The sequence below is a fragment of the Chenopodium album genome, chromosome 13 (assembly GCF_948465745.1).
Source record: "Chenopodium album chromosome 13, dcCheAlbu1.1, whole genome shotgun sequence".
NCBI classification, from domain to species: Eukaryota; Viridiplantae; Streptophyta; class Magnoliopsida; order Caryophyllales; family Amaranthaceae; genus Chenopodium; species Chenopodium album.
The window spans coordinates 55,314,190-55,327,911 of NC_137846.1; the positions used below are offsets into that span (position 1 = coordinate 55,314,190).

General features: G+C 34.7%; 1 protein-coding gene and 1 pseudogene across 5 annotated transcripts; one reads left to right on the plus strand and one right to left on the minus strand.

Moving 5' to 3' along the window:
* Positions 1–855: 855 nt before the first annotated feature.
* Positions 856–3,230, plus strand: LOC145575037 (sufE-like protein 1, chloroplastic/mitochondrial pseudogene; annotated as a pseudogene). Of its 4 annotated transcripts, XR_014098244.1 has the most exons (4): positions 856–1,048; positions 1,331–1,401; positions 1,530–1,728; positions 1,903–3,230. The product of XR_014098244.1 is annotated as a sufE-like protein 1, chloroplastic/mitochondrial pseudogene, transcript variant X2 (transcript). The 4 variants fall into 4 exon arrangements; XR_014098243.1 differs by lacking the exon at positions 1,331–1,401; XR_014098245.1 differs by lacking the exon at positions 1,331–1,401 and having other exon boundaries at positions 1,646–1,728.
* Positions 3,231–5,866: 2,636 nt separating this feature from the next.
* Positions 5,867–6,968, minus strand: LOC145575040 (uncharacterized protein At1g08160-like). The gene has a single exon (XM_081632966.1). The coding sequence runs from the start codon at positions 6,870–6,872 to the stop codon at positions 6,117–6,119; it is 756 nt and encodes a 251-aa protein (XP_081489092.1). The 5' UTR covers positions 6,873–6,968; the 3' UTR covers positions 5,867–6,116.
* Between the last annotated feature and the right edge of the window lie 6,754 nt (positions 6,969–13,722).

The following is a 13,722-nucleotide window of genomic DNA, read 5'->3' on the forward strand; positions in this document are numbered from 1 at the left end:
CAACTTGTATGTAAAACTACTTACCATACTTATTTGCAATTTCTATGTGTGCAACTATCTACGGAGTACTTCTCAATGCAAGTAAATATTCAAAATTCCTCGGTCTCTAATTGTTTGCCCAAATTTTTCATTTTTCAAAGTACGTCTTAAAACATAAATAACTCCAATTTTAAACGTACAAAGATTATACAACGTAAAATTTGATATTTTTAAGGATATTATCAGTGATGGGGTTTATGGAAGAGTTTTCAAAAGAGAAAAGTGAAATCCTATCTTTTTTTAATTAAAATTTTAAAATTTGACCCTCGAACTATGCAATGAGACAAACAAATAGGGACATAGTGACTAGTAGATACTTTGTATAGTACGCTTGCGTGACACGTCATTTTTTTTAATTTTTTATCCCTGCCCTTAAATTGTCTTTAATAGAGATTGAATTCCCAACCTTAAGACTAAAAGGTGTAATATTTCCCACTAAACCAATCTTAATTTGATGCGTGACATGCCATGGGTGGGCCGTGGGGTAAATAATGAACTACGAACTTAGGAAGTACCGAAGTACAATAGGTTTCTGAGTTTGATAAACTTGGCAAGCATAATCTAGCTCATTCTCAGGGGGGGTTCATTGAACCCACAGATTTTTTGAAAAAAAATTATAAGTTTTAGGGGTTTTTTTTTTTTCCAAAAAAAAGGGTTAAAAGGAATCTTTGTGAGGTAATTAATGAAATGTGTAAGTTTGGTGCATTGGTTAAGAAGTGCATGATCGGCAGCGCGCCCCCTCTTAGGGTCTTAGGTTCGACTCCCACTTCCCTCTTTTTTGTATTTTTTGACACCTTACATTCAGATTTCAGAAATTAAAAACATCGACATTCTTATTTCCCCCAAATTCCCAAACTCTAACCTTTTGGCTTCAACGTTCAACCAAAACCCTAACCTTCACACCCTAGCCACTGGCCGCCGCGGCGCCGCACCTATCGACTGACAGTCACCGAGACATCGACCGGCGACCGATCTCTGACGGACGACAGTTCTGAGTTCTTCGAGAATTGTCAGTCCTCTTATAGTCTTATTCCTCTACTCCTCTTAATTCTTAATCTTTATTTGTTTGTTTTATTTTTTTAATTGGTTTTGATATATTGTTGAATACAAAATACTTGAATACTTGGAATACTTGACAAATTGAATTGTAGAAACTTAGAAGTTAGAATTATAAATTTTTACGTGGTCTTTTAATTGATAATTAGAAGAAGTTTATATTGTCAAATTTGTGTTTATTGGGGACTTGGGATTTTAATTGATAATTAATTGTTTATTTTGTGTATTATTGTAGATTGTAGAGCTTTTGTTACCAACTTACCATGAGTTTAGAGTCTTTTTGACATGTGCCGCGAAGTCACAAAAGTACTCTACTTTTTTTTTTTTTTTTTTTTTTTTTTTAATTGTGTAATCCATCCATTTGTAATAAAAAATTTAAAATTATGTATTGAATATTTAATTAATATATGATCATCGGTTTTTTTTTTTTTAAGATTTCGAACCCCCAGTTCGGAATTTCTGGATACGCCACTGCTCATTCTTCTGATAGTCCAAGCACCCCATACAAACCAACAAAGTCGAGTACTTTTCTCACAAATTCTTCTCTCAGAGCCAAAATTCGCGCAACATCTGCTTCAACCAGGGCAACATCTGCTTCAAATTTTCATGCCATCCTTGAAGCATATTTTTTTGGTACTGTATATTTCTGTGTTTATATTATAGTAATTGATCATTTTTAGGTGTCAGTGTTTGCTGAATTTTATGTTTTGGGTTTTTGGATTTGATTGTGTTAATAAAAGAGAAAAAGGATGAAACTTGCATTGATTGTAAATGCGATTCGTTGAGAAAAGTTTGCTCATCTTGCAGGGTAGAGGATCAAATGTCGATTTCTTCATCAATTCAATCAATTTCCACTAAACTTCCCCAATTCAATCTCTTCTTCTCTTCTTCTAAACCCTTAATTTCAATCCCTTTGTCTTCTTCATCCCTTCCTTCCTCCTTCAAATCCATCTCTTTCCAACGAATTCCTACTAAACCCCAATCTCTCTCCTCCACCCCTTCATCTTCATCTTCTTCTTCTTCTTCTTCTGTTCAACCAGTTGAAGAACTCCCCCCAAAACTCCAGGAAATCGTCAAGCTTTTTCAAGCAGCTCAAGACCCACGAGCCAAGTACCAGCAGCTCATGTTCTACGCCAACAATCTTCCTCCTCTTCAACAGAAGTTCAAAACCAAGGAAAACAAGGTTGAGGGCTGCGTTTCTCAGGTCTGGGTTCGAGCTTTCTTAGAGTCTGATTCTGATTCTGGTTCTAAACTTGTTTATTTTGAAGCTGATTCTGATTCTGTTATGACTAAAGGCCTTGCTGCTTTGCTTGTTTTGGGTTTATCTGGTCGTCCTGTTCCTGAAATTTTAAGGGTTACTCCTGATTTTGTCACCCTTTTGGGGCTTCATCAGAACTTAACCCCTTCTAGGAATAATGGGTTTTTGAATATGTTGAAGTTGATGCAGCGGAAGGCTCTTCTTTTAGGGTTGGAGGATGAGAAAATTGAACAAGGAGATGAGGTTTCTGAGTTGGATTCCCAATTGGGTGCTGATAATTTGGAACCTAAACTGGAATTTAATGGGTCTTCTGGGGTGGAGAGTTCTGATCTTGATGTGGGTAGGAGTGAAATTGTAGTAAAGGAGTCCAATTCAAATTTGAGTTCGGGTGGCGTTGGATTGGGGAGGAGAGGAGAAAGAATTAGGGAGAAATTGGAGAGAGAATTGAAGCCTGTTGAGTTGGATGTTGAGGATATATCTTATCAGCATGCTGGACATGCTGGAGTAAAGGGGAGTGATGGGGAAACCCATTTCAATTTGAAGATAGTTTCGAATGACTTTGAAGGAAAGAGCTTGGTTAAGAGGCATAGGATGATTTATGGGTTGTTGCAGGATGAATTGGAAGGAGGTTTACATGCTTTGTCAATCATTGCTAAGACACCAACTGAAGTGAATGAGGGAAGGTAGACTGAAGAGGGAGTATTAGTCTGCACAAAGATGATTATTATTATTTTTTTTTTCACTTGTCAATCCTGAACTTAGTTTTCAACCCTTTTTCCCGGATAGCTAAACATTGTATTTACAATTTTATTCATCGCTATTACTTACCATATGAGAATTTATAATGAAATGAATAAAAGAGTGAAATTTTGTTGGATACTTGAGATTTGATATTTGTTTATGCCTTGGTTTCCTCGAGCACTCTCAGCTCGATTGCTTCTATTGGTTCTTAAACCTTGTGTAATGCGTAGCTTATGCTAGTATGTTGACTAATTAAGTAATTATTGACATTAATTGTACTGCATACTTTATTTGGGCATGCTGTTGCCTAGCATGGCTATCATGGATCTTGTTGGAATGATTTTTTAGTTGCTGTTATTGTTTGGTACAGACTTGATGCCTGGATTTCTATTGACAGTGCAGTTTTTGTAGTTTGGAATGTAAGGTCTTCAGTTTCACTGTTTCTAGATTCTGCTGCTCCAAATTTTAATAGATTTGAGTACTATGATGAAATCATTAGCTTGCTTAATTATTTGATGTCATTTCTTGATTGCTATGCTAGTGACTTGAACATAATTTGAAACATATGATCCCTGGGATCTTTTCACATGTGTGTTCTCATTCTATGGAGTTCTCTATCAAATACTTATTCCTTTTATGTTCTTGTCAGAGATCTCCTTAAGCAAGTGATTTTGAAATTGTCCCGTTTTGTCTAGGCGGTCGTTATAGCACAGAGAAGGACCCTTTTCCTTTGAGCTGATGTGACAATGGAATGTGTGTCATTTTCTCTCTTGTGAAATATATCTTCAATGATCCTGAACATATAAGGTTCGTGGCTGAACTATTGCGTGTGTTTTAAATTTGTAATAAACAAAGATAACATCACTAACAGTTTATTTATGAAACTTGGACTTATGTGGTGAAACATGGGTCTCATTTCCATAAATTCTGTTTGACACATATAAGTATATAACTATTTATAATAAAGTGTGCTATAAGGTAATGATGTAAGACATGTTTTAAAAAAAATAATTCAAAACTTGTTTATCTCTTCGTAGAAGCAGATTTTTATGTTTTATTGGAATTAGTTTCTTATGGAACTTGGATATCCCCAAATTCCTATTTACTTGCTTGCAGCAAACAAGGTTTATTTAGATGCTATTCTTCATGTCAAGTTGCCGCTTTTTTGATGTTGATATGCCAGACCTGGTTGATTGTAGTCACTGTAGATGTACTTTTAGAAAATAGCGGTGTTACAACTTCTCTAGGGTGAATGAGTTAGTTCAAAAAAAGAATTCTATAGTTTATATGCTGTTAAGCAGGATGACTTTTAGCTTTGGAAAGCTAAGGCAGCTGAAAGAAATAGCCAGTGTTAAATAAATAAGCCTTTGAAGCTGATGTGAATAATCCTACAACCATATTGAATGGGACCAAATGCTTTAATTAGAATTGTTAATTGTTATATATGCTCTCTTGATTCTCATTTATGATGGAAGCCAGGTGCGTTCAAATATGTGAAAGGTGTACATCAGAAGATGAACTTCTGAACTTAATTCTGCTGCTGAGCCTTAAAATCACTAGTTTGTAATGTTTATGAAGTTTTTCTTTTCTGCAAGATTGACAACCCTGATGATAGGGATTAATGCTCACATTAGGCCATAAAGCTAAAAGGCTTTTTGTTAAGTGTTGAGTAGAGAAATTTGTGCATGGTGATAACATTTTGCAAGGATGGAGAGTTTAAGAGATTTGTTTATTTTTTGTCTGTAATGATATTTTGTTTGGCAGCTAAAGTGGTCATTTTGTTGACTTATAAGATAATACATCCTCGGAAACAGTGAAGTGTAAAGTTGTTTGGCTAACCAAAACATATAATATAAAACTACATGAGAAGCTCTGTTTCTCACTGAATGGAGAAATTTGCTTACATCTCCTAAGAAGAGTGGATCTGTGTACTAAAATCCCTATCTCTTGTATTCCACCACCTAGCTGTCTGCAATTCATTGGATTGGTCTATCCCTTGGTAATTACAATTTTCTTTTGGGCTGTGAATACAACAAAAAAAACCACTAATGGTTGTTAAAGCATCCTAGCTAATTAGGCTCAAAGGACTGCTGATGCACTTCAGTATGGAATTTTGAATTTCCCTTATTTAACTTAAGGTCTAACTTGACTGTTATCAGCTAATTTTGTATTACTGGTACACGGGGGCTGGCCTGGGCCTGGGCCTGGGCCTTGCCTCTCTAATTCAGTTCACGAACCACACAACACCCCACCTCAAGTAAGAAGCAATCCCTTGTCACAAGGATGATAGGTTGGAGGAGTTACTACCTCTACCAATCTTGATTTCTGACAGTCAGCTAGTTATGTGATGATAGAAACTGTAGGAACCCTGCTTTCAAAAAATAGAAATAGTAGGACTCCAAACTCATACCTCTTAGGTCTTTTTTTTCTCCCCTCTTCTAAATACTGGATCTCACATCCATTGTATCTTTGAAAGTGTCTGCTTTCCTCTATTGAGATAATGCAAATTGCAGATTTCTCTCTGTTTTGCTATCTGACTACATGACAAGCAATGTCAGCTCCACTTATTTGCGTCTCTTCTCTTCATGGTTTGGAAATTGACAATTTTGTAGATTTTCTTTTTTGATTGGGGGAGAAAGTGTGAAAAGCAGCTACCTTTATTAGATGTGCTTTGCTGTGTAATATATGGGAAGATGACCTGTAGTAATTGTATGTATAAACTCCTAGTGATAATTTTTTTTATTAATTGCTGCAATAATTGAAACCAAGAGGAAGATGCTAAGCTGATTTTGTTGATTCTCGTTGGTGAAGTGACAATATGAAATATCCCATTACAAAAATTATACAACTCTTTAGTGATTTATATCATTTTATGTATGTAGCTGGATTTTTTTAAAACTAGCTTCTGTACACCAAGACAATTTGAGCACAACTAAGAGGTAATATTGTCTATAAAAATAATTAAGTTAAACAAAAAATGGAAAGGACGAAGAATAAGTAGAATACTTGATGTTCTTCATATTCATCTTTTTTTAGTGCTGCAATTTTTAGCTACGAGAACTCCGAGAGGTGGACTGGTCATTTCTAATTGGCACTTCGTGTGCAACCAGTATGTGAAACGAGCAATGCCCACTTTTGCTCTGACCCTGAAAGTCCCCTTGATATTATATGTGACTCTGTTGCTCTGCACTTGTCTTTGGAGCTCAACTGCAGGATTTGGTGGCAGATAAACCAAGCTTGATATCAAGTGAATCATCTCCAACCTTGCTTCTCCTGGTCTTTGACTAAATGGCTCAAGCGCTCGAGTTGCTATCAGTCTGTCAACAAAGTAAAGCTTTATATCCAGGTAATCAAATTTAACATTGATTTTCCTATTTGGGTTGGTGAAATTTGCTAGCACGGTGAAGTCTCCATTGAAATTTTCAGGCGAGTCGAAGTAGATTGTGTTGAGATTTGCGTTGGGAACATCAAACGACGGATATTTTGGCCTGATGACTAGGTAGATGATCAGAGTTGTGATCCCAAGGAAAATTACAAGGAGACAGAACACAAGGCATATAATTGCACTGCACCAAACTAATGGATGAGTTCGCCGAGGCTGGAGGAGTAAAGGGTCATTACTTAACAGCCTAACAAAAGGCGCTGGTGAGCTTTTCATTCTGGGAGTTTTTTGGTTTACAGCTTGCTTTGATATTGAAAAATGGCTTGGAGTTGGTGTGTTATGTTGTCTTTGGGGAGGAGGTGGAAGAGTTTGCGTTGTTTCAGAGTGGTTAGACATGAGGTGAAACTGCTGTTTATACCAGGGCGATATCAACGCTCCAAGATAAAAAAAAAATTAGAATGGTTTTTGTCTTGGAACCATGAATTTCCTTTAGTGTTAGCTGTTTTGTGAGCAGAAAATTTTCAGATGGAGACTAAAAATGAAGGAGATCTGGAATGGTTTATGTTGAAGAAGCTAAAGTATTAGTGGATCAGGGGAAAGTGAAACAAAGTAAACTACTTTTTATTTTGTAGTATTTATAATGTTATTTGATATTAAGAAGAGGGGACAAGTAAGTGGCTCAAGAGTGCTGCTTTTTAGATGGACAAAAGTAGGGAACTGGTAGGCAGATAAAGTTAGCCTCATATGCAATCAGTTGTTTTTTTGAATTCGTTTAATTAGTCCTTGAGAAATTTGACCCATTCTTGATCCACTGTGGAGGGGCTCACTATAAAGGTGTTAGTAATGTGTTTGTGATGAATTTCTGATGTCATGGTCGACACAACGGACGGTTTAGATTGTCTTCAGGATCTTCTGTATAACAATATTAATAATGGTATGTTCTAAGATGTTCTGCTTCATTAGAATATTAATTATGTCACAGAAAGGCAGAAAGCGTTTAGTCATATTCCTGTAATTTGCTTGTTATCTGTTTGGAAAGCTTTATGCAAAGCATTACAGTATTTGTTTGCTGGATCAAATATTATACGGATATGTGTGAATATACCAGATTGTAATTAAGCAAATAAGAAAAGCTTGCTTTTGTTGGACTGACTCTACAAAATTATACAGCTGACCTGGAATGCGCAAGACTATTGCACTCATAATACTTGTGTGACGCGTGTGCTTCAAGTAACACACCCTCCGCCTCTTGCTAATAGTCCGGTACCATGGTGCTTCTTGTACCAGGGATCACTTATACAGTTGTACTTGATCAGACTGTTGTAGGTGAATGTGCTTTGGTATACTGCGTACATTGGACCATGTTCTCTTGGTCTTTTTTCTGAAGGTCTTGTTTAGCTTGGTGTGGTCTTATTGATTCGATTTCTAATTTGAATGAACTTTGACTATCCTCTGTATACAGGTGTGTTTAAAGGTTCAAGTTGGATAAATGAGCAAGTTTATGCCATTATGCTTATAGAATTGTTGATTGTAAATTATGGGATCAAGTCACATTACATACGGTCGACATTTTTAATGCATAAAACTGTACATTGTATTTCTCTAATGGTGCGAAATTCAAATCATTGCAATTTCAAGAAACAAATGAAAATTTTGGTCATATATACTTCGTATAATTATAGTATGTAGTGTATACAAATACTCCTTTCATTATTATTGCACTTTTATTCTTTTTATTTATTTATGAGAGAAAAAATAGTCAAACAAAAGTAACGAGGCATGAGGGAGCATATGGTAAAAACCTTTTATGTTTGACTTGTGTGTAGGGAGTTCAATGAGTAATGTAAAACAAACGATGTATTTTACCTTCTCCGTTATTATTACTCCTATTATTCAAACATTTGGATTGGTATTATATTCTCAATAGAATCTATTCATATATTATCTCAAGATATATTCTTAACAAAGAGCTATAATGTTTCATAGTTATGGAAGAAGTGAGGCCATATTCTATTTACAACAGGGCAAATACAAGTTTTATCTGCTAGATAAACGAATTTTTGTTAATCTGGTGGCATTTTTATAAATATATTGAAAAAGCGTGGTCATTTATTTAATATTTTTGATGAGCTGTCCAATTACTGTTTGCAATTTGCATTTATTGTTTGGTGAGAAAATTACACATGTAGCCCTCAACTGGTACTTGAAAAAATGGGAATTAATTGGGTACAGCTCTTTACTGCAGGATCAATTACTTGAAAAAATTGTTCAAATTTTTTTTAAAATAATAAAATTCAAAAAAATAAGTACATTATGTTTTAATAAGGGATATTAAAGGTTATCCAACTTCAATTTATATATTAAAAAATGTTGGATATGGTATAAATTGTTCTTTGGTAATTTTAAAAATAAAATTAGCGATTATATTAATGATACGAGTATAAATTAACGCATAGATGTTCATTTTAGTGCTTTATGGTTTATACATGATTATTTGTTGAAATATTTTCAATAAATAAATTATTAGTATTCCATTATTATAATTTATACTTAGGGTTTGTTCACATTTTTTGAGTTAAACTGAACTAAACTAAACTGATTGGAGCTGAACTGAATTGAAATTAAGCTGAAGTAAACAGGCCCTTATTGCTAATTAAACATATTTTTAGTCAAATTTTTACATAGTCAATCAAAATTGAGCACTTTTAAAAAACAAGAGGATAAACTCAATCAAAATTGAGCATTTTTTTTTTAAAAAAAAACAAGAGAATAAACGGAATACAAAAAATAAGCTTAAAAAAAGAAAGTAAAATTAAGAGAGAGAAAAACAAAACAATACTCGTAATATATATAAAATAAATGAATTGAGTTAGCAGTAAAGAGCAGCATAATTGAAGTTGTAGTGTGATTAGTTAGTGATGGGAGAAGGAGATGAAGAAAGAGAGAAATGGATGAATAATGAATATTCATCTTTACAAGAAATACTTCTTCTGGGTGAAGGAGATTTCTCATTTGCATTATCTTTGGCACTTTCATTTGGTTCTGCTACTAACATTCTCGCTACTTCACTCGACTCTTATGGTCTCTCTTTCTAGGGTTTCTCTTTCTTTACTTTGCGGAATACTACACATTTGTAGAATAACTTGCTAAAATTGTTTGTGCTTTTTTTTTTTTTTTTTTTTTTTATTCCCTTTAAATTTTGCTGGATTTTTGTTTTTTAATGGGTCAACATCCATACATCATTTTCCACTTGCTAAATTTAATTATTTTTGTGTGGGGTTCGATGAATCCGAACCCGTCTTTTTGGTTTTGGGATTAAGGCTTTGACATTGTTGTGTATCAATTAGATTGATCAAATAATATATTTGTCACTCACTATATTCTTTAGGGTTTGCCTTCATTTATTTATCCTTGAGGATTATGCTCCTTGTTTATCTCCTTTTTAGTATAAAGTCATCTTCTTTTTAATATTGTGTCAATCTTGACTCTTATTTTTGTTTATTAGCTGATTTGATTATGGATTCATCTACTTAATCTGAAAATGTTGAGAGCTAGGAAGTTCATTCATTGAATTTGAGTATTATGTCAAGATCATCTAATATAGTGTCTAGATTATTGGATTTTGGATGGATTGTTTCTCAAATGGTTATGAGCATTTATTGGATTTTGATTTAGAATTTATATGGTCCAGTATGCGACATATGCTCATATTTTTTTACTTTTTCTTTGTCCTCAATGAGTCCAAACTTGCTTGGAATGAAGAGTTTGAGTAACATATACGGAGTACTATAATTTAGGAGATTTAAAAACTTGATTGCAATAATCAATGAGTCCAAATACCTGTTACCCTTGAATTATGTCCTAACCTATGTACTCATCGTTTCTAATTAGTTGTTTTGGCTTTCAAAATTTGTTTTATTTATGTGTTGGTGGAAGCACCTAGCAAGTTATTCATGATTGAATTATACTATGTTAAGTAAGTACCAATCTACTAATCTTTTAAGGACTTAAAAGACTAGCTAGCACTAGTGGCTTTATTGAAAATCTAAGTATACTGGTTTAGTAACATTTGAAAGTGTTTTGGTGATTTGTTGTTGATCTCACTATCACTGAGTTGCTGAATGTTTTGAGTGATGTGGATTCTTCCAGGAGTCTGTTTTTTTAGTCATCTTAAGTCAAGTATATTCAATTTTATCACTCTAAGGAATTGGATTTAACAACTTATAGGCTTCAAACTTAATGTATGTACTCCTGAAACAGAATCTTTGATGAAGAAGTACAAAAGAGCAAAATCAAACTTGGATTCACTAGAGAAGTTAGGAGCATCTCTTATACATGGGGTTGATGCAACCAAGATGAAGCTTCAAACTGATCTCAAAATGAGGAAGTTTGATCGCATTGTCTTCAACTTTCCTCACGCTGGCTTCCATGGAACAGAACAAAGCCTGCATCTAATCAAGTAAGCTCAGTACCTATTTTTTGGTTAGGGGTGGATACGGGGATGGGTTTGAGGTAGCTTAGGATACAAACTGCTGAGATAATATTGTTAATGCCTTTTCTTCTACATGTTGGTCTTACAGTCTACTTGACAACATGATGTTTTATCTAGTGAAAATCTTTCATGCTTAAGACACTATGCTATTGTCCTAAAATCATCAATGGTCAAGAAAAATATGGAACTTGAAACACATTGTTTGTTTATATATTGCTAATTTCTGTTGCCCTTCGTTACATGTAATTAACTCTTTTGTGTCATGGTATAACCACACTAAACTATTGAGTTTTATGAATTGAATTGTGCTTCTATGAGACAGAAAATGGTAATTCTTGGAAGTTTATTCATTGTATTTAGCTTAGCAATAATTATTCGCTTTTATGTGCGTTATTTTGGTGTCTTCAGCAAGCACAAGAGACTTGTAGATGGATTTTTGTCAATGCTAGTCATATGCTGCGACCCAATGGTGAAATTCACGTTAACCACAAAACATCTGGTCCGTTTTGTCTCTGGAATATCGAGAAACTTGCTTCTCAGAACTCACTTTTACTGATCAGCTGTGTTCCGTTTAAAATTGAGGACTACCCTGGCTATAACAACAAGAGAGGAGACGGCACAAGATGTGATGAGCCTTTTCGCTTGGGAAAATGCAGCACATTCAAGTTCATCTTATCACTTGGACGTAAGAAAGCGTCCACCAATCAAAGTCGAAAGACTTCAGAGAAAACTATACCTCACCATCTATATCAGGAAGAGAGGAACCCTGCAACTAATTTTGGTCTTAATCACTCTGATTCGCGATATAAACCAGTTACTCTCTTCTCTAGGAATGTGAGGTCTTCAGTCAATGAAAGGTTTAGAGAAGATTTTGCTAGGATATTTCGTTGGTATTTTACTTATGTGGAGGATACATTTGGGAGTCGTGAGGAAAGAATCAGCTACCATGTCCATGAAGCAGTAAGTCGAGGCTATGAGAGATTCACTAATATGGCTTCTGGCAGACCTTCAAGTGACTTCATTATCTATCTAGAAGAGCTCCATCGCTTGAGTCTTAAAAGGATAGAGTGGTTAAAACATAGCTTAGAAAATATTTGTCACTCTTAGTTCCGACTGCTGTGAAGAATAGAGGCAAACTATGGTGTCTGATGGTTTTTGTGTACAAAATTTTTATTAACCCACTTTATTCCAAAGCATAGCTTGGATTCTGCTGCTATGATCGTGCTGTGCATCTGCAAATTTTTGTAAAGAGAAGCTACTCAAGTATGTGTAATGTTTGAACCATTTTAGAGCAAATGAGCAATTCTACTGATCTCTTCTTACTGATTGCTGATGAAATAGCATTTGTACAACTATTGGACGTTTCCACTGCAACCCCTGAATTTCTCATATCAGTAGGGCACCTGTGTGGGCATAAACCATTGCGATTTTGTGATTTATTGATAAGATGATAAACCTATCTACTGCTAAGTCATGGAAAAGTCTTCAATCTGAGGGACTTCCTTTTGGTGAAGAATAACCTCTGAGCTTCAGAGATGATTGTTATCTTCTTTGGGATGAAGATTTGTGTTTGTGTGTGCGCAGGGCACGTGTGCAAATAAGGGGCAAACCATGTCAAATATAGATTAATATTGAACGTGGCAATGCTACTTCTACTTTGTCTGCTACCCAACTCTAGTGATGGCACTCAGATTAGATCATATCCATCTCCGAGGCTCAATTATCGCCCTTATTTCAAGTTAAATCTTACAAGATCCCAAATGTAGTGAATTTTTATCGTCAATGTTTTAACAAGTTGAAGTCAAAATATAAATATTAAAAAATTGAAAAGAAGAGAGGGAATAGATTATTTCTTTGTTTACAAAATAACTACAGAGTTGTTGTCTCGTGATTCAAGTAATATCCTTGATGAATGTTTTAAAACAACAATTGTGCTAACTACTCCGTAGTATTTAGACATTAATTAACAACGTATTTTATTCTCTTCCATTATTTAAGATTAGTACAATAAGTGGTATGTAAGGTCTTTAATAAAGGCCAACATCATCAACGCTGTCCATATCCCAAGTGATGTAGTTTTTGGTGTGCACTTGCTTGTAAGGTATTCTGATCTTCATTTAACGGTAATGCAATTTTTACTTAAATTTTCAAATTTGTGTGAGTGAGCTGGTAGAATTGAATAATAGCTTGTCACGGCACAAAATGCACCCCCAAGATGAGAAATTTTTAATTTGGGACAGTCGAGACTGGAGAGGAACACGTACCTACATACACACTAGATTAATAAGCTAGGAGATTATTGTAGTGGCCTTTTGATTGTCTGGAACTGAGGAATTGAATGTGGCCTTCCATTCCATAAGAATATGAAAGAGCATGCAAGTTTAATTCTTGTTTGAGAGAAACTAAGAGACATGTTATTGGAAATTAATTATTACAGTACAAATATGGGTGATAGATCTTTAATTCTTTATCCAAGTAAATAAATGTCCAACAAATTGGAAACAGTTACACTCCAAATGCCTGGGGAAAAGTATCTAGTTCACAACAGTGGACGGACAAAGATGCTTAGCAGATCGAGAATCGGGATAAGTACGGGGGAGTTCTTTTCATATCCCACCACATACGGAGTATTATATTATATATAGAGAGGGCCTGATTAATCTAATTCAAGCAAATTGGAATGTTAAAAAACCATTTGTCATGTGTACTTGCTAAATAAGCATAAAGTAAATAAGAGAGAACCATCATTAAAAG